The 26,280-nt window shown below is 34.9% G+C and overlaps 1 protein-coding gene across 1 annotated transcript; it reads right to left on the bottom strand.

The window, feature by feature from the left end:
* Positions 1–1,590: 1,590 nt before the first annotated feature.
* On the bottom strand, positions 1,591–19,539 carry LOC148876036 (uncharacterized). Its single transcript, XM_088965949.1, has 8 exons — positions 19,228–19,539; positions 15,687–15,724; positions 14,044–14,103; positions 13,830–13,913; positions 13,700–13,734; positions 4,593–4,678; positions 1,936–2,001; positions 1,591–1,846 (listed from the first exon to the last, which is right to left on the bottom strand). The coding sequence occupies exons 1-8, from the start codon at positions 19,292–19,294 to the stop codon at positions 1,812–1,814; spliced, it is 471 nt and encodes a 156-aa protein (XP_088822075.1). The 5' UTR covers positions 19,295–19,539; the 3' UTR covers positions 1,591–1,811.
* Positions 19,540–26,280: the final 6,741 nt, after the last annotated feature.

The raw sequence follows: 26,280 nt of genomic DNA, 5'->3' as shown, positions 1-26,280 counted from the left end.
TAGATACACACTAAATAATTTTAAAATGGAAAAATTACCCTTTATAATATTTTTTTGACCATTTTACCATTCCGTCTATGTTAAAAGAAGGAAAGGGGAAGAAGGGTTATGAAACCAAATAGGTGATCATCCAATTACAGTTGATCGATGAATTGATAAGGTTGAACAGGGGAGTGGGAACTTCAACAGTTGATCGGTGTCTAGTTTCATAATCCTTATTCCCCTTTCCTTCTTCTAACACTCAGATGAAATGGATAAAATGGTTACAAAAAAAATATCATAAAATATTTTTCCATTTTGAAATTATTTAATGCGCACATGATGTCACGTGATAGTTTTGACTAGCGATCAACTAATGGTAGGCAAGGTTCAAAATATCGATATGCCCGATACGACAATAGGGCATATCGGGCGAATCGATACTACTTTTTGTTACTTTTTTTTATTTTTTTTCACAACCGGTTAAGGGGGGGCAATTTAGGGCTCCTCCACCCCCTGAACTGGTCAGACCCCTGATACACCCACTATAGGGGCGTATCGGAGAGGTTCCAGAATGATATGTATTGACCGATGCAGGCCAATACATGTCAATACTTTGAACCTTGACGGTAGGGACCTATTAGACAATTTAAAATTTTAAGGTATTGCAGAGACATTTTGAAATTTGGGACTGACTTGACACAACCCCCAAAGTTCAAGTTATTATTCAAGAACTTTCCCTAAATATAAGGGCTGATCAAGGCACATTCCATTTCTGATATCTATGGGAGTTTACTACAAAAAATCTCTTGTTTTGGGCCTTTTGGTTCTTGCTTGAGTGAAGATCATTGCCAGATAAAGCCACTAAACTCTAGTTTAGCAATAGAAGAAGAGATGTGCTCCACTGGGATAAATAGAAGAAGATATAGGCTTTTACCCTAACGTCTTTGTTTAGTTGCAATGTTTTTTGTTTTTTTTTTTTTTTTTGTCAAAATTACCAATATACTCCATTTCACACATGGATTACGATATGAAATGCTCATGTTCCCAAATTCAGATTTATAAAGAATGAGATTTTTGTTTCTTAATAACAGGTTCTAGGAGGCCTATTTCTTTCCAAGAACATTAATATTCACAATTTGAACCATTCAAATGTGTTTCTGTTCTAAAAAAGCACGAAAAACAAGAAACACATTCTCTAGAAGGATACCAAACAGGGCCTAAGTTGTCCAACATTTCCCAACTGACGGTTTTTCAAGTCTTTCGGAGTTTCACGTTCCAACTCCCAACTAAACACCTCCCAGTGAACAAATGGGCAAAAGGCTCTCTCTCTCTCTCTCTGGTTTCACTTTCCATTGGCAGTGTGTTCATCATGGAGGTTTCGATGCTATGGAATCGTTCAAAACCATGTCAAGATTCCACATATCACCGATAATGCATTGAGTCCCCTATGGGCTTCTTCATTCAATCAGGATCGTCATCGTACCAAATGCCTGGTTTACGTAATTCCAGTTTCCAGCCGATCCATATTGGCATGCTAAGCTAGATATTTCTTTTCTATACACAGCACTCTAAGCATCTCATTTTAAGATAAGAAAGAAGCCCACGACATCATAAAATTGGAATTCTATCTGTACTTAAGATAACAACACAGTAACAAGGTCAAGCATTTTTTATGGGCTATAACAAGGTTGAATATCAAGTTATCACAAATGCTGACACGGTAATTACTTCAATAAGAAGTTAACAAATAGTTAATTTGACAACCATAAAGAGTGCATTTTTGTAGCAGGTGAACTTATTCCACTGAACTTTTACTGGCATGAAATGGGTCACTTGCGAGCTTCAGCCTTCTTTTGTTCTTTGGCTGTGAATCAAGGAATCATGTTAGCTCGAAAGCATCATATAGGATCTTTCAAGTTTAAAAATAGTTGGTGCAATGAAATGGGGCCATACCAGCCTTCTCTTCTTCCCTCTTCTTAGCTGCATCTGCTCGCTGTTGGCGTATCAGGGCTAAACGCTCTGCAAGGTCAACACAAAATCAAAATGATGAGATGTGTAAAATAAACAAACTGCTAAAGAGACGAGATACTAATCAGTCTTGCATAGATATAAACCTTCAGACCACCTGTAGACCAGAAATTTTGTTGGTCAATAAAGATATGCGACAACAATGCAGGAAAGCAAAAAAGATAAATTGCACCACAAACGCACAATAATAACACATTTTATGTTAAAATCACTTTTGTAAGCCTAAAACATGGGTACTTTGTGTGGAAAAGGATCAAGGCTAATTTCCAGGACTTGAATGAATCAAGTGAAAATCATGCTGGCATGCATAAAATATGAGAATTTGGATGGAAAAGGATCACTTTAACATCCTTGATGTTTACAATTGACAAATTACCATTTTCAGGACTTGATGACCAAGTGAAACGACCATTGGATTTCCTTGACCTTTAGCTTTAGGTTTTATAATACAGCAAAGACCCTCTTCCTTGAGATTTTCAAGTTCAAAGGCATCCATCCTGGAAAACTTCTTCCATTTCGACCTATACCTTCTATTCCAGTCAGTCCAAGGTTGCCTAACAAACATTTATTACAATACACAGATTTCCTCAATTCCACTTTCTTAATCTACGCTTGCTTAACCAATTGACCTGTCACCTGGCCAGCTTTTCTGGTCCACTTAGCCCCCAAACTGTCCACATGCAAAAAATGTGGACTCGTTCAACAACCCAATGACCTGGCCTGTTGAAGAACCATTGTACCGCTTTACCTGGTCAGCAACTCAGTGGGTCACAAGCGAGACATTAGTTCTCCTTTTCCATTGTTTCCTTTGGGGGGAAGTATATTCATCATTTCCTTTTTTTCTCTCTTTTTTTTTTGTATTTTTAGCCACTTCATTAATAACAATATTTCTTATTTATCACATTTTTTGTTTAAATGATGAATATATAATATAAGAGACATGCCTATGGGTGAGCATTATTCAGTTAAAAACGAAAAATCGAACCAAAATTTTCAGTTTTGTTTTTTTATTCGGTTATTTTGGTTTTAGGGAATTTCGGGTTAATTCAGTTTCACGGTATTTCAGTTTTTTGTTTCAGTTTTCAGATTTGAAAATTCAGTTAACCGGAAATCTGAATTAATACATGTTATATATAATATTATGGGTCTGACTATAATATGGAAAAGATACGATATCTGAAAAACTTCTGACCAGCCAACTGGAATCATAAACGTGGTAGCCAATCAAGTGTTATTTATCAAAATTCATGGGTGGATTTTGATTGGTCAAAACTCTTCCCATACCATGTCTTTCCCGCATCATAGATTTTCCCATAATATTATGCATATAATATATTAATACATTCAATATATTGAAATCCTGTTTTAACCAAAATAAATAAATAAGAAATTTAGTTTGGTTATTCCAGTCTTGCCTTAATTCGGTTTTCGGTCTTCCTATATTTTTGTTATTGATTTTTATAAGTAATACCAATTTTATTAATTAAAATCAAAGGATACATAGAATAAATTCCCCACAATGAGGCGTGAAGTCCAGCCTCTAAACTATACCACAAAGCTTACAATTGAGCCCAAAAATGCTTATTCCTATGGACCCCTTGTTTGGCTAAAAAATCTGCCAACCCATTTGCCGATCTTCTTTCCCATTGAACTCTAACTGTTATATTTGTAGTTAACCATTTGAATCTTCTCAAAGCCCCCCCTATAGGACCAGGCTACAGTCTCCAGCTCATTCAACCACACAATAACCAGTTTAGAGTCGCCTTCAACTATCAAATGCTCCACAGCCAATTCCTTCACAATCTCTTCTCCTCGTAGCACAGCTTGGACTTCTGCACTAACTGAGTCTCCCACGCCAATAAGACCAGAAAATAAAGCTACAAGGACCAGACTACAGTCTCCAGCAGCCACTCAATAACCAGTTTAGAGTCGCCTTCAATTATCAAATGTTCCATAGCCAATTCCTTCACACTCTCTGCTCCTTGTAGCACAGCTTGGACTTCTGCATTAACTGAGTCTCCCACGCCAATAGGACCAGAAAATAAAGCTACAATCTGGTCCTTGGCATTTCTGAAAACTCGCCCAATTCCGGACGGCCTGGGTTACCTAGACTACTACCAATTTTTGTTTCTATTATTTGATTTATGACATCACAGGTTGACTCGTTTGACCCAGAGGGTTGAACCGCTGACCCACCACCCAAAGGGAAAAGCGGTTTTGTGGTCGTTTTTTAAAACATTGCTTTGCTCTGCTTTGATAACACCATAAGCATACCAACCCTATAAATATATGTCTGGGAGGGTAATTCCCATACTATTTTAAGAACATTAAGAACCAGATGGGCTCTATACTACACGACGTCCAGGTATGCCATCCTAGAAAATATTAACTAAGTTACCTGCATCATTAGGCAAGGCAACTTCCAGAATTACCTACTATGCACTTTTTCATGTAGCAAAATAAGTTCATGAGGAGTTTTCAAAACAAAAAAGGTTCATGAGTCGGTATTAACCATTTAGCAATTAGATATATGGAACTAAAACAAAGAAGAGAAAAAATAACCATTACTTTTCAGAGTTTACCTAAATCTTTTCTTGCTTGTTCTGTTTTCCCTTGCTCCTGCAGCCTCATGTATCGCTCATGAGCTTTTTGTTTCTCTATCTCCTCCCTGCAAATGACATGAGAAAAAACATCAAGATAGGACAAAAATACAGCATTGAAATTCTTACTCTAAACAACTGCAGTACAACCAATGTAACAAATTAGGCTATCAACATGAAAAGCTCTGCCAGTTAATCTCAAAGTACTAGTGTCTAGTGATACCCTGGGTTAAACATTTTGCCTTATTAGTGCTACCTTGGTTTTTAGAAGATTTTAAAATCTCAATAGTAAAATCTAAGGACCATTACCCAATGTTGGTTCAGGATATATAGGTCTTGGGAGGGATGAACTGGATACAGACCTAACATTTGGCATTTAATTGGAAAAAAAATGAACTGGATACAGACCAAACATTTCGTATTTGTTTGAACAAAGTGAACACTCTTTGACTCAAACCCATGCTGTCATGCTTGTCAATATGAAATTCAGGTTACCTTACCTTTCCCCCTATTTGCTAATGTTGTTTATTCATTCATCTCAATAAAATATCTTCTTAATAGGCAATTAAAATTATAAAATCGTTATTTTTGTGTGAGAATTAAGAATTTAAGACCCTAACATGGACTTGTTTGGGATTGTCTCAAGGGGCATGATACAAAGGCAAATCATAGAATCAAGAATGTAATATGTTTTACATCACATTAGCTACTTGAAGTAATGCAATTGAGGAAAAAAAGAGATTATGGGTGTCTTGCCTTTTTGCGAGGTCAATTTGGGAATGGGCTTTGTCCCTATTTGGTTGTTGTTGGAACCCCCCATCAGACTTGCAATGCCTTTTTTCCCCTTCTTTTTTCAGGTGGCGGATAAAAAGGGGAAGGACAATGTGGAGAGGACTAAGGGCTGCGGTATGTTGGACACTTTGGGAAGAAAGAAATTCGAGGATATTCTCAGAAGCTCAAAGAGGAGCAGCAGATCTGAGGGCTATTATTCATATTAGGGCGGTACAGTGGCTGAAATCTTTGGAACTTTTCACAGATTACACTATGGATGACATGTTGAGGAAGTGGGGTGAAATTGCAAGTTGCACACAAACTAAGTCAGTAATGAGTGTGGCTTGGACCCCTCCACCTAGTGGATTCGTGAAATTAAACTTTGATGGATGTAGCAGGGGAAATCCGGGACAATCGGGGATTGGAGGTGTTTTTAGGGATGAAAATGGGGTCATTTCTGCCATGCTCTCAGGCCCAATTGGAGTGGGTGACTCCCTTAGAACTGAGATCTTTGCAGTTATGGAAGGAGTCCAAAAAGCTAAGGAGTTGAACATCAGCAAACTCTTAATTGAAGGGGATTCAGAGGTGGTGATAGGGTGGCTGCTTAAAGATCACAATGGCTTATGGAAGTACAATAATGAGAGGAGGAAATTCAAGTGGCTGGTGCGGGAGATGGAGGTTAAGATACGTTGGGTTAAAAGATCGGCTAATTCCCTAGCTGACGGTTTAGCTAAACAAGGGGCAAAAAGGGATTCACTTTTTTGGGCCAAGCTGTAACTTTAGTGTGTTTTCTTTCTTTTCTCTTTCTTTTTTCCTTTTCTTGAGATTCTTTGTTGCTCTTGGAAGATAAGCGTGTTTGTCTTCCTATTGTAAATCTTCTTTGATGAATTAATGAAAGTGTTATTGATCAAAAAAAAAAGAGAGAGAGATTATGGACTTTACATGCTTGAAAATGTTTTATATGTTTGATTTTATTTTTAAATTTTCATTTGAATATGCTTTACATGTTATGTTCATGTATTTTAATTTTAGATAATAGGTTTTTTAAAACATTAATTTTATGAGCCAATGAGCTTAGTATCCATTAATATATTTCTAGTAATTAAACCCCTTCACAAAGAACCAAACAACTAAGCTAATAGGGTTTCATTCTCCATCTCCAAAGAACCATGATCAAAGAACCAGGAAGTGATTCTTTCACTATGTCTACTTCACAACTTGTCCAAAAAGGGGAAAGGCCTTAAAACCATTTGTCACCTGTCAGCAATTCAATTCCAGTGATTCTAGTCCTACCCCCGTCCTACCAGGTATGGGTGTCAATTCTTTTTTAGGTACTGACTTGTCTACTATGCTTGTAACAGATATTCCAGCTTCCCATCGAGGAGGTTCTGATGCAAGAGAGAGGATGATAGTGGAAGGAGGAAAGTGGGTGTTGGAAGGAAGTAGTAAGGGGGAGGCGGACAGAATTTGGGAGTTGATTTGTACAATGATGGAGGAACTAAAAAAAAAGGAAGGATTCTTAGAAAGATGTAGCCAAAATAAGTGTGAGCAGGGTAAAATTCTTCGTCAGACATTGGCTGGAAATGATGGAGAAAAGAAAAAGGGTGATTGTTGTATTAGGAAAGGGGGGGGAGGGGGGAGGAACAAAGAAGAAAAAAAGATCTGAAGTGGAAAGGCTAATTTTAGACATTGAGGAGGATTTAGAATTCAGTGGTAGAGGGGATAGGAGGAAGGGCCTAAAATGAGGAGGTTATGGCCTTTTCATGGGATTTTTGCTATTTTGTCTCAATGAAAATTATTAGCTGGAATGTAAGAGGGTTAGGGAGTGCAAGAAAGAGAATGGTGATCAAAGACCTACTCCGAAGGGAAAAACCCGATATTGTGTTGTCACAAGAATCCAAAATGATGGAATTAGATGGGAGATGGGTGAGGAGTTTTTGGAGGTCTAGAGGTTTAGGTTGGAGCTCGTCTCCTTCTTGGAGAGCCTTGGGGGGGATCGTAACACTGTGGAGGGAGGATGTGGTGGAAGTAGTGGAAGAATTGATAGGCAGATTCTCAGTTTCCATTAAGTGTAAGAATGTAGAGAATGAGTGTGTATGGGTCTTACCAATGTTTATGGCCCTAATTCCTATAGAGAGAGGAATGAGATGTGGGAGGAACTATATGCAATCAAGGGGCTATGGGATGGCCCTTGGTGCCTGGGCAGGGATTTTAATGTCAATAGATTCTCTGATGAAACCATTAATCCCCAACAGATAATTACAAGAAGTATGAGGAAATTTAATGGTTTTATTGAAGAATGTGAACTGAAGGAAATACCACTGCTGCAAGCCAGTTACACTTGGTCCAACCTTCAAGAAACCCCTTTGTGTTCAAAGTTGGACAGGTTCTTATTTAACCTTGCCTGGGAGGATAATTTGGAAAACTTGGTTGCTAAAGCGTTACCCAAGGTCACCTCCGATCACTGTCCTATCCAGATAGGTACTGAGTTTTTTCCTATAGGACCCAAACCTTTTAGATTCGAAAATATGTGGCTTACCCAACCAGATTTTGTGAAAAAAGTGAAGGAATGGTGGGGTAAGGAGGAGAGGGGGGTAAAATGGAAGGGGATCAAGTTTCATAAGAAATTAAAAAGGTTGAGAGCCAAAATAAAAGAGTGGAATAGAGATCATTTTGGTAGAATTGAGGAGCAAAAATTGTGCTTAATCTCTCGAATGGAGAACTTGGATGTAAGGGAATCTCAAAATGGGCTGACCGAGGAGGACAGAGTGTTAAGGAAACAATTGAAAGAGGATTTGGAAGAGGTGTTACTGAGGGAAGAAATCAGTTGGAAACAAAAATCTAGACACAAGTGGGTTAAGGAAGGCGATGGGAACACTAAATTCTTCCATGATTTGGAAAATGGGAGACGAAGAAAGAATCTTGTGACCAAGCTGGAGATAGGAAAGGAGGTGATTACCAACCAAGATGACATAGCCAGAAAATTTGTGGACCATTTCAAATCGATTTATAGAAGACCTTTGAGTGAGAGAGCAGTCGTGGAAGGGGTGGATTGGCCAAGAATTGATGACGAAGTGGCAAGGAGGCTGGAAAGGGATTTCGAGGAAGAAGAGATTAAGAAAGTTGTCTTTCTAATGGATAGATCCAAGGCTCCAGGTCCAGATGGCTTTACAATGGGTTTTTATCAAGTCTGTTGGGAGGTGTTGAAAGAGGATTTAGTTGAAGTCTTTAAGGAATTTGCAAACAATCACACTATAAGCCCTAGAATTAATGCCACCTTTTTGGCCTTGATACCTAAGAAGAACAATGCCAACCACCGAAAAGATTTTAGGCCTATTAGTCTGGTGACAAGCATCTATAAAGTTCTGGCTAAAGTGCTCTCGTTGAGGATCAAAATAATCCTCCCTTCTATCATTAGTGAAACCCAGGGGGCTTTCATTCAAGGGCAACAAATAACAGATCAGATCTTAATTGCGAATTAGTGTGTGGAGGAAATGAAAAGGTCTAGTAAGAGAGGTTTCATTTGTAAATTGGATCTTGAAAAGGCCTATGATTTGGTGGACTGGAAGTTTCTATTAGAGGTTATGCAAAACTGTGGATTTGGGGACAAGTGGTGTAGTTGGACTTTTTGGTGTATCAATATTTGTCACTACTCTATTCTGGTAAATGGTATGGTGAGGGACTTTTTCCAGCTTGCAGGGGTGTCAGGCAAAGGGATCCACTCTCACCCTTCCTTTTTACCTTAGTAGCTGATGTGATTAGTAGGATCATTACTAAGGCTAACAGTGAAGATGCCATTAGGGGTTGGAGAATAGGGAGACACCAAGTCCCCGTCACCCACCTTCTAATTTGAGAATAAATTTGGAAAAAAGCTGCACAGCGGGTATAAATTTGGAGGTAGGGGAGGTTGAGGCTATTGCGGAGTGTCTTGAGTGTTCCACCTATGCTTGGCTTATGTCATATTTAGGGCTTCCTTTAGGGGCAAATCCTAGGGAGAGTAGATTTTGGACCCCAATAATAGAAAAGTTTGAGAAGAGATTAGCCTCATGGAAGAGGAATTATATCTCTTTAGGAGGGAGAATTACCCTAATAAGAGCTACCTTGGCTAACTTACCTACCTATTTTTTGTCTGTTTTTAGAATACCAATTAGGGAAGCTAGGAAACTGGAGAAGTTGATGAGAGATTTCTTATGGGAGCCGGGACAAGAAAAAAATGATCACTTGGTTAATTGGGAAATTGTGTGCAAAAGTAAAGAAGAGGGGGGGTTGGGACTTGGGAGGGTAACTAGAAAAAATCAAGCTCTGTTAGGGAAATGGTTGTGGCGATGGTCATTGGAAAGAAAGAGATTGTGGCATGAGGTGGTGGGAAGCATTCATGGGAGGTCAGAAATGGATGGGATGCTAGTGTATCAAGGCAAGCTAACCTAGCAGAACCTTGGAAGGCTATTCACAACACCCTTCCTCAATTTCTCAATTTTATCAGGTATGAAGTTTGTTCTGGCAACTCTGTTCATTCTTGGGAGGATATTTGGGTAGGAGACACACCTTTAAAGGATTTGTTCCCTTCGCTATTTTTTGTTTCTTTGTACAAAAAAGAGGTGGTCTCAAAATTTGTCTCACCTTTGGGAACACCCTCAAATCCTACTTGGGATTTTGGGTTCCGTAGAGGACTTAGGGGTGATGAAATTGATTCTCTTTCTATTTTGCTTGGTTGTCTTAATCAGGTTTGTTTGGATCCCTCCAAGCCAAATAAGAGGGTTTGGACTCCTAGACCCAATGGAACCTTCACTGGTGCTTCTTTCTTCAAGTCCATCTCTCAACTTTCTACTCACCAACCCTTTCCGTCAAAAGAAGTTTGGTGCAGGCCAATTCCCCAAAAAATTAAGGCATTTTGTTGGGAAGTATTCCATGGGAAAGTAAACACTCTAGATAACCTACAAAAGAGAAGACCTTTCCTCTGCATTTCCCCTAATTGGTGTATCCTCTAGAGAGCTCATGGTGAGGATTGTTACCACCTATTAATATCTTGTCCCTTTTCTACAGACATTTGGGCTTGGCTACTTTCGTTGTTTGGGGGTAGTTGGAGTCTACCAGTAGAAGTTCACATGCTCTTCAACCATTCTACCTTTTATTGGCCTACAACAATAGGGAGAATTATGTGGAGATGTGCTCGTGCTGCCTTGATTTGGACTCTTTGGAAAAAAAGGAATATTATTATTTTTTAAGAAAAGGAAAGAAGCAGTCAAGATTTGAAGACTGTGTGTTAAATAGGGCAATACCTTGGCTGAAGATCTTGGAAATCTTTCATCAATTCTCCTTTAATGACCTTTGGAGAAATTGGTCAGCAGTAGCAAGGTGTTCATCTTTAAAGGGCAAATCAATTACAAGCTGGTCTCCTCCATCCAAAGGCTCACTAAAGTTGAACTTTGATTGAAGTAGCATGGGTAATCCAGGATTATCCGGAATGGGGGGGGTGCTTTGAGAAATGAGAAGGGAGAGATTTTGTTGCTCTACTCAGGTCCCTTGGGAATTGGGGACTCCATCAAGGCAGAACTTTTAACTGTTGTACAAGGGGTGCAATTTGCAAACCAGCTAGGGGTACAACACCTAATAATCAAGGGGAATTCCAAAGTGGTGGTGGGTTGGTTGAAAAATCCTGAAGAGGCTATGTGGCGTTACAAGAATGAAATGAAGAAACTTAGTTGGTTGACAAGGAATATGTTGGTCACTGTACAATGGGTGGGGAGATCAGCAAATACTTTGTCAGGTGTGTTAGCTAAGCAAGGGGTAAATAGGGAAGAATTATTTTGGGCTCAGTTGTGATTCTTGCTTTTCTTTCCTAGTTTACTTGTAAGATTCAAGGGCTGCAGCTCACGCCTCTTGCTGGGATGTTGTATGAACTCACTCTAAATTTGCTTCTGAATTAATAAATTTATTATCATTCATCAAAAAAACAACTCTTGGCCTATGGTGAATGTAAACAACAGATCACATGTGATGATGCATTTCTGATAAACTTCCCAACGGATAATTAGCAAAATGATTAGTCACGCCAGACACCTATTTGTAATATGTTCATCCTAGCTGATCTGACCTCTGACCTCTCTAATAGTCCATGTAAAAACCAAAGACCACTACAAATACCAAATATCCACCGGTCCACCCAAAACCTTGGAATCTCCTTTGGTCCTTCCACAAAAATTTCTCAAAATTCGAATAATAGAAGATTACAAGTCCTTGAAGAAGGAAAGTTGTTCAATAGGAAAGCATGTACATTCGATGTTTCCACTCTTCTCTTTCCTTTTCTTCCCATTTTTGTTCTTTTACTTTTCACAAAAGTGAAGGTAGATGTTGCTTCCAAGGATCAAAGTATTGGTATCGGGTATCGACGTATCGTATTGGACTATTTGGATACGGATACGGATACAGATATGCCTTGGAAACGCATGGATACGGACTAAAGATATGAAAACACATGGACACGCTAAGAAAATAATACAAATTTCATAAACACATCAATTACACTAACTTTAAAAGTCAAAATTGCCACAAATAAAGTACAAATACATAAAAATGTATATTTTAATGATAAAGAAATATATTATTAATATAAAAAGAGACATAAATATCATACAATTTTGTTGATAATCTATCAATCAAGAGTCCAAGACTCATCACATAGTTTTTACAAAATAAAACATGCACAAAACCATTATTATGTTAAATTTTGTAAGTCCAAGACACAAAACATATGTAATTATTATATTTTAATTACTATAGAAATTATTTTCTATTTTTACTTTTCAACATTAACAAAAAAAAGTCAATTAAATATTAAATTTTGAAATGTTTGATAATATCAAAATTATTATCATATGAAATTCATAGTTTTTCTAAGATACATATATTATTATCATATTTTTACTTTTAATCTTAACTGAAAATATATCAAAATTATTAAAACTTCTAAGATACATATCATATGAAATTCATAATTTTTAATTACTAAAGTAATGCTTCCATTATTAACATTTTTATTTCTATAAATTTTCTGAAATAACACATCATTTTTTATATATATTTAAATTAGTGGATTTGATAAATTCAATTTAATATTATATTCTTGAATATTTTGTAAACAATTTTTTTTATTTTTGTAAATAATAAATATGTTATTTTTATTCTAAATTAAAATATCAATGAATAATTTATAAAAATATATTAAAATTTGAAGATATATGTACAAATCTATGAATTTTACGTACTAAAATAATTATTCTATTATTAATATTTTTATTTGTATAAATTTATTGAAAGTAAAAAACAATTTTTGATATAAATGTAAATTTGATAGATTGCTTACTTATTAATGTTTATAAAATACTAATTTTTAATATTATTTTTTTTAACATAAACATATATTATTTGTTTAGGTTGCATGTTAACAATGAAGTTAATAAATCTTACTTTATTTTTCTTGATATTGCAAGTTGCATGATGGCATAGTGGCTCAAGACGCTAGGCACACAGTGGTGTAGGCATGACGACTTGAGTTCAAATCTTTGCAAAAGCGTTTTTTAAATAAGAGATGCGCACATATCAATGTGTATCAGCATGTACCGGTCGATACAGTGCAAATACGCACCGATATTGACCAGTCGTAGTGTATCTTGTATCGGTTCTTACCAATTTTAATCCTTGGTTATTTATTTTCTTTTCTTCCTCCTTTAGAGCAAAATGACTCGATAACCCAACAAAGAATTGAAAATCCAAAAACAAGGGCCTGGGTTATACTGTGTTGTAGACCAACAAAATCCAACAGCTCTGCAAATTACATTCATTTTTATAAATTCAAACAATCATGAATTCTCACCCTCCTTTGATGTATGCATACATATGATTTGCACATCAGTATATGCACTTGAAGAATTGCAAATTATGTGGAATTAAAAACAACTTGTCACAATGCAACAGCTATAAGGCTGCATGCCTTTTCATGAAATAGACTATGTTAAGATAAAGAGGTGCCATGAAACTCCTCCCAATACATTAGTAGATTTGGTAGAATTTTCTGAATCTATAAAGGTTAAAGCTCTTTGTACAAACTTCAAAGTTATTAACAAATTGAAGACTAGAAGGATATCAAAATTTGAATATGAAAAGATTTTTTTTTTTTTTGAAAAAGGCAATATACTCCACATCTCCTAACTCCTAAGATGCAAGGAACAAGAATAATCAGGAATCGCATTTCACAAATAACCAAAGGCAGAAAGAGGTTCATGAATTAAATCCATAAGAACATATGAGCTTAAACAAACCTTTCACGCCTTGAGAGTTCAGTTGTTTTCTCAATCTGCAAAATTAGAATACCATGTTTAGCACAATTAAATCTTTCACTAAGGTCGTAGGCTACAGAAAAAATATGAAAGGAAATTTTGCCAAACTTACATCAACATCCCTAGCTTTTAAAGTCTTTGGTTTTGCCAAATTAGGGTTCTCGATCTGAATAAGACCCTGGGTACCTTTCCGCTTCTGCCAATATTGAGTACCAAAATGAGAAACGATTTAAATACAAGCAGGTAATGCATGCCAATAAAAGAAGATAATCATGAGGAAAGTGTCTCCTAGAACTGGAAGGTACGATGAGCAATATTGTACTGACCTCAGATTCTTCTTCAGATTCCTCCTCAGATTCTTCTTCCTCCTCTTCAACAGCTTCTTCCTGAGCATGTCAAAAGGGTTTATCTCTTTATACACAAGCAGAGAGAAGAAAACCAAGAAAAAGACGGAAATTAACAAGAAAAACAAAGACTAGAAATATGGGACAATTTTTTTCCATTAGAATGACTCCTGGGACTACCTTTTGAACAGTTAACATCAAACAGAGGCATCAACACTACCAGTACACCAATGAATACAAAGTTATCATAACAATATTAGCCAGAAATGAAAATAGCCTTTCAAGCATGCTAAGGAAGTAGCTCTGCAATTTTCTAAATCGTATCAAGCCTTAGATCATTTACTAATATAGATGCATCATGCAGGGGAATTGAGTGCATTTTTTCTGCTTTTGGATAAATGGGGAATTGAGTGCATTCCATTCCAAGATCCCATGGACCAAAGCAGACTCAATTTAAAATTTCCCATACAGTTTTTCTTTGCTGCTAATGATTGGTATTATAGGGCTAGCCATACCATGTTATGTGGAGCTCACTCGGAAATAATATTATCTTTTTTCGTTGTTAGATGGTAGTCTTATCAGCAATTTGACAACTGCTGAATCAACTAAAATGAATTGCTCATCAGTCTATCTTTTGTTGGAAAAAAATGGTCATATAATGAAATACATCAGGGTAAAGTAGTAACTGAACATGCTGTTCAGAAATAAAGAAGCCCATCCCATTATTAATTGCTTATTCACTTAAAGACAAAATGATAGGCAATTCAATTCAACCACTTGTGTTGTTTACAAATAACTTCTTACTCTTTTTTTTTAAAAAAAAAAAAAAACTGTAAGCTAATTAAGTAAATTATTTCATTAAAATCCGAACAAGATAAGAATAACCCCTTACTCACCAGAGTTCATTCTCACTTGGTTCAAGAGTGTTGCTGGAGATTTGCTAAATTTTAGGAGGTCGAAGGGGTATTTTTTATCAGTAGGGAAGTTGAAGTTGTAGGTCTATCTCTTTCCTTGCAGAAAAAGATTCAAGTGTCAGAATTTGCTAATTTAGCTTAATTTTGGGTTTATTAGATATGTTTTTAATCACCTCTCCAACAAGACTAAAATCTTGCAAATCTGGTTTGATTTGAGAAAGTAAGGACCATTTTTACTGATAATTTAGCAGTTGCTGACAGGTTGACTCTTAAGGAGTTTTTTTTTTTAATTAGGATTTCCTTTCATGGTTAAGAGTTATTCTAAAGGTAAGAAAGCCAAGTCTTAGTGTCCATAAATATATGACAGATCAATGAAAATATTTGTATTCGGACAATTTATTTGATTAAAATTGAAAATATTACCCTGGGAAAAAATGTTGCTATCAAGTGAGAAAACAAAAGTGACACTACAGCTTCATGAACACAGACATAGTTGCAATATAACCTAAAAAGGCATCATCTAGTAGTTGAGACCAGAAGCAAGAAGCTTGTAATATGCTATTAGAATTGAATTATACATAATATGTGTATACTTGATCAAAGAGAAAATTCTCAAAAAGATAATAGTTCAAAGAATTTTAGACATTACTCATTAAAAAAAAAAAAACAGAATTTTAGACATTACTTGTTCAGATAAACATAAAGAAGTACCTGTTTAAAAGTCCGAGGGCGAGCTGATGTACCTGCCACTGCAACATTTTAAATCATGGAAAAAAAGAGTCAAAAGTTAGCAGATACCTTATAACAGCTGTTACAGAAAGAAACCAAAATTTTCACTTAAATAATGGGACTTTAACTCCAAATTGATCTACAGAGTACAGACATGTAGTCTTAAGAAGTGCCTGAAACAGCCCTTGGGCATATGATACCTAGGCTCTTTATTTACCCCATGTACATGAGTTGAAGAAAGAATTCAGGAGATTCAAGCAGATTTCTAAAGATATGATGATCCAAATAAGATGGATTAGGAGGTCTGCACACAATTTGACTGATGGTCTGGCAAAGCAAGAAACTCAAAGACACTCTATGTTCTGGGCAATTCTGTAAATAAGGAATAGTTTCTGGGTGGGCTTTGTTTTTGTGCCCACGAATCTTTGTTGTACCTCTTTTTTTAATCTAATGAATCAATTCTATGTTGCTGATAAAAAGAAATTGATTTTATTAAAAAGACAGATTAAGGTACATTGTAGAGGATGACCTTTCACCCAAGAAAAAGAGAATTGATAAGCTTATCCCAAAAGATTACAATATAGCCTAAAACAACTGCTGCCTATAGAGCCCCTATTTAGCTAATGTGTCAACCATCCCATTTGCAATCCTTCTTGTCCAAGTGATGTGCAGATGATATCAATTAAACTCAACAGGAGAAAACTCAATGGTGAGAATTTTGTGCCATGGACCAAATCGATGGAGGTTTTCCTTAGAGCCAAGAAGGTGAAACATGTGAAGGATGAAAAACCATCAGCTGAATCTCTAGTGATTAGTGATTGGGAGCAAGAAGATGCTCAAATTATGGCATGGTTATAGAATAGTGTGGAACCCAAAATAAGTGTAAACTTTATGTTCTTAGACACAACCAAGGAAATATGGCGTCATGCTAAGAAACTTTACTCTGGCTAAGACAACACCACAAGGATATACCAACTCTAACAAGAGTATTTCAATTTGCAGTAAGGAAATTAAAGTCTTGAAGAGTACTATGCTAGTAAGAAAAATCTCACAAGTGAACTCAATGTCTATCATCCCTTAACCTCATATTTCAAAATTCAACAACAACAGAGGGAACAACTTGATGTGACCAGGTTCTTGGGAACAAAGGTGGAGGTTGTGGAGTTCGAGGAAGCTGTGGTGGCCCTATGTTTAGTTGTGATAGTGAGTTAGTGGAGGTCGGGATCAGTGTTTTAAAAGCGCAAGGCGCAAAATGAGTGCAAGGGGCAATTTGCACTTGAGGCGCAAGGCGAGGCACACGTCTTTTTTAAGCAAGGCGGAAAAATACAAAAAAAAATGCCAACTTTTGAAAAAAAATAAAAATATTAAACACAATATTAATAAAAAAATGTAAACTAAAATTTTAAAATAAATGTTTTAAAAAACCTATTATCTAAAATTAAAATACATAAACATAACATGTAAAGTGTATTCAAACTAAAATTTAAAAATAAAATCAAATATATAAAACATTTTCAAGCATGTAAAACCCACAATCTCTTTTTTTTCTTCAATTGCATTACTTCAAATGGCTAATGTGATGTAAAACATTTCGCATTCCTGATTCTATAAGCCACCTTTGTACCAAGCCCCTCCAGGCAACCCAGTTTTTCATGAGTGGACAAAGCACACGTTGATCAAAAAAAAAGAGAGGACAAAGCACAGAGAGGTTGACTGCCATTTTTGTAAGAGAGAAAGTTCTTGTTGGAGTGATAAGCACAAAGCTTGTGAGCTTAGGAAATCAGTGAGCAATCTTGTTTACAAAAGGTTTGGGAAGAGTGGATAATGTATGTAACAAGTTGGGACTATAAAGTCTATAATGGCATATACTCTCCGACTTAAGGGGGAGTGTTAGTCTTTTTCATCTTATTTATTGAATTGTGTTTTGCCCATTTTGTTTTATTTTAAGTCACATCTCCCATACTTAAGTAGGGGCATAATAGCCTTTGTAATCTTGGCTAATCTATATATAGTTGAGGTCAGATAGTGTAAGAGATCATTTTCTCCAGTTTATACAATTGTTTCTCTTCTCCTCCTCTTTTTCTTTCTCCTCTTTCTTTTCTTTGTAACACAAGTTTTCAATCAGACGAACCATTAAAACACTTATAAAAGTGTATTTTCTATATACAAATACAATATGCTTTGGGCCTTCAGTTATCATATTTTTGTTTTTTGAGCAAACCTTTAATTGTTATGTTACAAGATGATTTATTTGCTTTTTCAGTTGTTGCTACTTCCCTTTGGATATTAACAATAGATTGACTCCAACAAAAACATTCCTTACTTGCATGACTGGAAAATAAAAGATTATAATCAAGTTATGATGCATCCATATATTATTATTGATTGATGGACTAATTTTAGACAACAACCTGTATCCCAAGATTTTGAGGTCAAATGGATACAACTCCTAGACACATACCAGCACTCAAACCCATGTAATATAGCCTTAGGGTATAACCTTCCTAATGGAGCCTCTAATCCCTTATTAAGTATTGTTTTAATAGTAGAAACTGAAAATTCCAGAAAGGGCAAACCATAATTATGCAGTTTATCTCTCTCAGTCTGGACATCATAAAGAGTGTTCTGGAAGATAATTTATGAAAAGTTTTTTCACTCTGCTATTTGGTGTGTAATAATAGATCCAAAAACAAAAAAAAAAGAAATTTTTTGAGGATTGTAGGCGAATTGACATTGCTCGATTAGGGAAGCAGCTTCTCCATAGAAACTTTTAAAGTAATCTTTATTCTTTAGGTTTGGTATCCTTTTTTTATGAATTCTAGTTTTGGTTTTGGTATCCATAGCATCTGGGTTCTTCTAGTTTACAGCTTTTCTATTGTTAAATTCTTTCACAGCCTAGAGCCTACACTAGTTCCTATTTCCTAATGGTTTTAGATCTTTAAAAGTCAAATTTCCTACAAAAGAACTTACAAACTAGTCATTGATCAACCAAATCAGAAGAATTTATAACAAAGTCATAACATGTTTTTTTTACAATTTTTATGACCAATAATTTGTTTTTATAAACTAAATATCAAATCCAATCATCATACATAATGAGAAAGTTCAACTTTTATGGCAAGTTCTACGTAAGAAAGTACAGTAAAATTCACTTAGTACACCGAACCATCTTTCTAAAATAAAATAAAATAATCGCGACAACCACAGTAAGTAGTCCAATGACTTTATAACTTAGTCAGCCAATCTTGTCTCTTCCTTCAACCGTTCAAAAAGCAGTCCAATTCACATCTCAGAAAGTTCATAGGCGCATGCTTCGGGTGACTAATTATCAATAAATTTGAATAAAAGCAAATTTCTGTAGAGGCGTCTATTTGTTCTAAGGTTTCCATAACACGGTGAAGAATTCACTCTCGATCTGACAGTGAATCAAATACAAGAACCCTAATCCCTTCACCGAATGAAGAAGTTAAACAAACAGAAGAGATAGAATAAACGCTACAGAGATGGAAAGATAGCTTCTTACGCATCTCTTCAGGAGTTGAGAAGTGCCTTCGACCCGTAGGCTTGCCCTTGAATTTTCCCCTTCCCATCGTCGACAAACAGAGGATTCGAGTTCCGGCTTGAAGCTGATCGAGAAGAAGAAGAAGAAGAGGAATAAGCTATCTTTTCTCCTGAGCTCTTTTTCTAATTCCCCCTGGGCCTTGCCACTCTCTTCTTTTTTTTGTATCTATCACTGCTTTCGCTTTCCCTCTCTGTCTCTCCCTCTGATTCGGAAACCCTACTAGGGGGCGAGTGGGTCTCTGACAAAGCAAGGCTACAACGGGAATGTTAACGTACATAAGTGACACGGTATTTCTTATTCTTTGTCTTCGTTCATGATGTGATCCTCGCTTCAAAGTGTAAAATAATCGTCTGATTGGAATAAGTAGTGGAGCCCACAAGTTCACATCCTTACCAAGTCTCTAACAAAGGCAGCTGCGATGCTCAGTGCGCACCCTTTGCAGCGAATCTGATCAAGTTGATACTCATTCAACAACTTTACAATTTGAGAATCTTTGACCGTACATCTAGATTAGCGGCTGTGAATTATACGGTTGTTGGTTCGGGTTTGGATCTTACAAAGAAAACCCATCGAAATTTGGGTCAACTCTTCCTATTCGATCCGATACCATTAACCACTCGCAGGAATAATCATGGGCCGGGCGCTTGGCACTTATGACAAGGGATATAGTCCCGTCTGGACCTTGGGCCTAATTAAATTTTGATAGATTTGTAAAATTAGGAAGAGTGACTCAAGAGGTGATGTATTATGGGCAGAGGTTTGGAATAATAATACATTCAAAATATCTATAAATACTTGCGAGAGAAATCAAATTATATTCCCTTAATTTTGTATTACATTTAATAATATAATATTTTATATGATATAAATATAGGCATAAAATATATAAAATAATTTATATAAGTTTAAAATATTATGCATAATATATGTGTGTTTATGTAATATTTATATGTATAATATAAAATTAAACACACACATATATATACACTAGTCGGGCCATGTGCGATGCATGGGAAAATCAGATAATTTGAAAGATATCAGGGATTTTTCTATTTTGGTAGAGGTTAAAATATAGGGAAGGCTTAAAAGTTGTTTCTCCATGGGGATACACAATCAGGGGATGATCCCCAAACCCCTACCGCCTTCCAACCCTAATGCAAGCTAGACTTGATACTAAGTCTGTGCTACAACCTACAAGAGACTTTATCAACCAAACAATTAACACATTGGCATTGGATGTTAAGACTAAATTAATAAAAATATCTATTTATAATTTATTGTTGTTTGCACAGTAGGAAATAAAAAATAGAAAGAAAATTTTGAATATCTTAAAAATACTTAGTACAAATATTGATATAAATAAACTACTTTTCAAAAATTTATGAATAAATTTCTGAATTGATATGAATAAATTTTTCAAAATTTATCGATATGAATAAGTTAATTTAAAAAAATGAATTTATGAATGATTAATTACTAAAAAATATAAAAAATCTGTTATTTTAATTTTTAAATTAACTTTCAATAAATTAAATTACCAAAACCATGATAATTAGTTTATGGAAATCACTAAATTAAAAATTCCCAATAAATACCAAAAACCAATGTAGAATACGATAATTATATAAATTATTACTAATTACCAAATATAAATTTTCAATATTAAAATTCCCAACTATTTTTTCAATTTAACAATTACTAACGTAACTAATGTAAATTACTAATAATTAATTATTTACATTATTAAAAGTTTCCAATTTAATAATTATCAAAAAATATTAAATTTTCTAACTAGTTATGGAAATAATAAATATTGTTAAAAATTCCAAATAAATTTCCAATTTAATATTTAACAATTGTCAAAAAAAACAATGTATCTGAAAGTATCAATAAATAATTTTTATTACCAAAATTTTATTTCAAAATCAATAATCTTCTGAAATTACCTGAAAAGTGCTAAAATTTAATTTTTTGAAATTTTAAAAATAAATAATTGTCTTTAAATTACTGAAACTTTCATGTAATAATTATCAATCTCAGATAATACTAATATATAATTAATTTCAAATAATAATAAATCAATATCTAAATATTAAAATTTGATTGTTCAATAATTATTTATGTGAATAAATTAATTTTCAAACATTTTATGTATTTTGTCAATAATTAATAGACTCTTTAAAAGTTAGATTCATTCTTAAGCTTTTTTTTTTTTTGTACTAGCCCATGCATGGTGTTTTACAGGTCTCTTCTAATTCATCTTATTGACAATTTTTCCCACACATTAGAAGGGGATTAAAGGCTAGGGATAGAGTAGGGTGCGTGCAAGGTTGATTGGGGTGAAAGTTAGACTAGATTAGGTCAAGTAGAAGTCAATCCTAGTCCAATATGAGCTACTGAACCCCAATCCTAACCCTAACCCAACTCAAAGATTTTTGGGTTGGCTTCAGGTTGGTTTAATTTCTCTATTATTTTAACCAAATGTTTCTATTTTTTGGATTTAAAGATTAAAGATTTGACGTTGGAGACTAATTTAGTTATAGCATTATTATGGACAAAACGACATAGTTGCAGCCCCAACCTCAACTTCAACCCAACAGGTTGGGTTCGAGCTAACATGGCCCAAGTTGCAGCGGCTTCCAGCTTTTTGAGGTGGGCTTCACATGAACAGCCTTGGCCATGTTTGATGAAAGGGAATTTGTCTAAAACTCACCATGAGTTTTCGACATTTCTCTTAAACTCATCATAACTTTTCAAAACGTCCTGGGAACCCCATGTCAATGGGTTTTTGTTTTCCAAAACTCACCTTCCATTAGAGCACCATTAATGTTTATTAACAAAAGTTGTCCACATTAGCATAAATACAATTTTCATTACCAAATTGCCCTTGAATGGCAAGTTAGGGCAAAAGGGTCATTTAGGGTTAGATTTATTCTCCTAAAATTCTTTCTCTTTATCTCACTCAATCATTCTCATTTTTCCAATCACCCCTCTCTACCTATCTTGTCAAATCTTCCGGCCATAGCACTGCCACTGCACCACCCTCTCACTCGCTCAAATATTGTCGATAGTCATTGCACCACCCTCTCTCTCTCTTTGATCTTGCCGTCATACAACCATCTCTCTCACTCATATCTTGTCGTCACACCACCCCTCTCTAGCTTTGATCTTGTCACCACACCACCACCACCCTCCCTCTCCCCCCATTTCTCTCTCTCTCTCTCTAACTTTGTCGCTTAGATTTGCCGTTTGAAGGTTGCCACCGCACAAATATACCGTTTGAAGATCTATTGGTTTGAAGATTTGAAAGAACAAAGATGAACAAATATTTCAAAGATTTTCGATATTTTGAAACATTTGCAATGTATTCTTTTGAATTTTAAATGTAAATCCCCATCGAGGGCTCTACAAATTTATTGAACAAATGCTTTTGTAAAATATTATTTGATTGAATATTTTTTTTGAAACTTTGTTGCAGTATTCGTTGGATGCAATGTCTATTTTCTTTTTTGTAAAATTTTATCATTTTATTAGTTTGTCTCAATTTTTGATTTTTTATAAAATATATATATTTAAAATTTTATCATTTTATGTATTTTTGTATAAGTTTTAATTATTCTATTTTTTGAAAATTTTATCACTTTCTTGTGTTTCTACAATTTTTAACTTTTTTCTATAATATGTAATTTTTGAAATTTTATCATTTTATGTATTTTTGCAATTTCTGTCTTTATCCAATCTTTTATTTTTCAAGTTTTTTTTTGTCTTTTTCAATGTTCTTTGGTTTTTGCATTTTAGTGTTTTGCTATAATTTCCTATGTTTTTTTATAATTTCTATTTTTTTTTCATTTTTTCTATTTTCTACAATCTATACATTTTCCTATACTAGTAGAGGGGGGCCCTGTGTTGTAAGGGCTTGCTCATAAACCAGTAGGCTCGAGCTTGATTCGAATTAGAGACTTGAGCTCGAGCTCGAGCTTGGCTCGAGTCAAAAGCTCAGAAGTATGAGCTCGACTACTATTGATTGCAAGTCTCTCAAGTAGTCGAGGTTCCGAGCCGAGGTCTCCCTCAATTGCCAAGGTGCCAAATCGAGGTCTCTCTCAGCTACTAAAGTATCGAGATGAGGTTTCCCTAGCGGACGAGGTGTTGAGCTAAGGTCTCCCTTAGTTGACAAGGTGCCTAGCTAAGGTCTCCCTCAGTTGTTGAGGTGCTAAGTCGAGATCTCCTTCAGTAACCAAGGTGCCAAGCTAAGGTCTCCCTCAATGGTCGAGGTGTCATCTAGCTTGAGTTCGATTCGAATTAGAGACTTGAGCTTGAGTTTAGAAGTTCAAGCTCGACTCAGCTCAAACTTGACTACCTTTGATTGCAAGCCCCCTAGTAGCGAAGATGTCGAGCTGAGGTCTCTCTCAATTGAAGAGAGAGTGACATTCTTGTAATTTATAACGAGAGAGAGAGAGAGAGAGAGAGAGAGAGAGAGAGAGAGAGAGAGTGGCATTCATGTAATTTGTAAGAAAAAGAGAAAAAATATAGTTGGTAGGAGAGAGAGTGGTATTCTTATAATTTGAAAGAAAAAAAAGTAAGAGAGAGAGAGAGAGTTGGTAGGAGAGAGTGGCATTCTTGTAATTTACATGAAAAAGGGCAAAAAAATACTGTTAGATTCCATTTCCCTTGTCCTTAGGCCTTCTTACGTACACATTTCAGCTTAATATATTTACTAGCAGAAAAGCCCATGTTAAGCACGAGCAAAGAAGATAAAGAGAAAACTGAAAAAGAATCATGGGCAGTACCTTCTTCATATAGGTGAAAGTTCGATGCTCAGCACAAGACAACAAAGAGTATTGAAATAAGCTAAGAAAACAAATTTATAAGAGTATTCTGCCTCAACCACATAGAAAAAACATTACAAAAATGATTGTTATGTCTTTGTCATAAGTAGTATAGAAAGTTAAAGAGAGTATCATTGTTCCTAAAAAAAAGTATCATTGGAATTGAAAGAAATAAAGGTCATTGTAGTGGAAATCATCATTGATTCCGCTTTTGAGAGCAACTACACTCTCCAATAATTGTTTTTTTTTTCACATGAAATATGAGAAATAATTAATGAGAAATTGCATTTATGTTGCAATGATAATGTTTTTTGAAAGGGTGATTGAATGTTGAATGACTAACTTGTGATTTTTGTGTGTCTGTTTCAATTGCAGGAATTGGCTCCATAATGGTAAGTGCAGTTGAAACTGATAGATAATAAAAAATATTAATAAATATTTGATTTGTAAAAAAAAAAGCAAGAAGCAAAGTAAAATGAGGAGAGAATAGGAAGAAAGAAATGATACTTGGCTCTCTAATGTAGATTAGGGATGGATTCGAGCCGAGCCGAGCCGAATAGTATTAGGCTCGAGCTCGACTCAGTTCGGCTCGTTTTATATTTTATAAATATTTTATTATAAAATATTTAGAAAAAATATTTTATAAAAATAAAAAATTATATATATATTTTTTATTTTATGTTTAAATAATTAAGAATTATAATATTTTTGTTATATATATTATTTTCTAAAATTTTGTTATATATATTAAATATCAAATATTATATATATATATATATATATTTTTATATATATATATCATATATTTGAGCTAGCTCGTGAGGCTCACGAGCTGAGCTCTAATAGGCTTGAGCTCGGCTTGTTTAATAATCGAGCCACTGAATTGGGCTCGAGCTCGGCTAAAATCGAGCCAAGCCAAGCCTTTCATGAGTCGAGCTTGAGCAACTCGTGAAAAGCTCGGCTCGTTGCCACCCGTAATGTAGATAGACACTTGAAGTGTAGAACTTGATGAAGCAATAAGACCTTTAAGCATAACAAATAGGAAATAAGTATAATCATGCACTTAAAAATATTTAAATGTTCCACCTTGTTGTGTATGCTTACTTGGAGGAGTTTGCATCTTGTTAATTTCTTGCAAAAGTTGTAAACTTTCTTCGGCCCAATCAACATCAGTTATAAAACTAATCACAGAAGAGCTTTGCCTTGGTGGTTCAACAATGAAAGTGTAGGGTTTCCATAGGCATTCATGTGTTGATTGATTTAAGGCTTGAACTGGGTTTTCTTGTGAAAAAATGATATTAATAGAATAAATTATTTATCGTAAGAAATTACCTTAAAGAAAAAACAAAAAATTAATAATTTCCCTAACTTGAGAAAGCAATTCTTTAACATGTGAAATGGGTTTCCCAAATATAAACCCAGCTTGCTTGTCAAAGACAATAAATGGCCTCTTGCTACTATAGTCTTGTATATAAATGCATAACTTGTACTTGCAAATTACTTGTACTTTTACATGACATTATATCAAAAAATTTAGTAGGTTAATGTGATTGCAATTACTTTGGCAAAGTACTTGCACGGGATATGTTGTAATTATGGCAATTATAAATTTCATTAATTAGGATAACTTTTCGCTTGCAAGTAATGCATGATTCGTACCAGAAGCCTTGTTCTATGTCAATGTTGGCAATATATGTGGGTATCCGATATCTAATGCCATGATTCTAAATAATAAAGTGTTTAATTATAAATATAATCATGTATAAATTTGTAATGTGTACAAATATGTTATTAGTGTTTTTATGGTACTTCAAGAGGATTGGTACCTGTCACTTGATCGTAAGAGAGAGAGAGTTGAATTAAAATAACTTTATTGGTTGTGGAAAATCAACTTGATGAGAGAATGTACCAATGTTTCGATAATATCTAACCATCATCTAGGCATTATCATCATCCGTAACCCTATAAAAGAAATAGTCACAGTTTTCATTGGAGAATCACTAACAAAAGATAAAAACTAACAATAAGTGGAATTCTTGTATGGTCATTGTGTGTCTTACCATTTTAAAAGATACTTAGCCTTAGTTATTTCTAGTCCAAATATAAATTTGGTATATTTCGTTGTTGACATTGATAGACCTTATATTATAGATATTATAGATGCATTGCAGTTATCTTATTTACCATG

This window comes from Nelumbo lutea, chromosome 1 (genome assembly GCF_056320005.1).
Source record: "Nelumbo lutea isolate HS-2025 chromosome 1, American lotus-T2T, whole genome shotgun sequence".
In the NCBI taxonomy this organism is placed as follows: Eukaryota; Viridiplantae; Streptophyta; class Magnoliopsida; order Proteales; family Nelumbonaceae; genus Nelumbo; species Nelumbo lutea.
The sequence above is the reverse complement of the archived record's forward strand: the minus strand, read 5'-3'. Positions and strand labels throughout refer to the sequence as shown.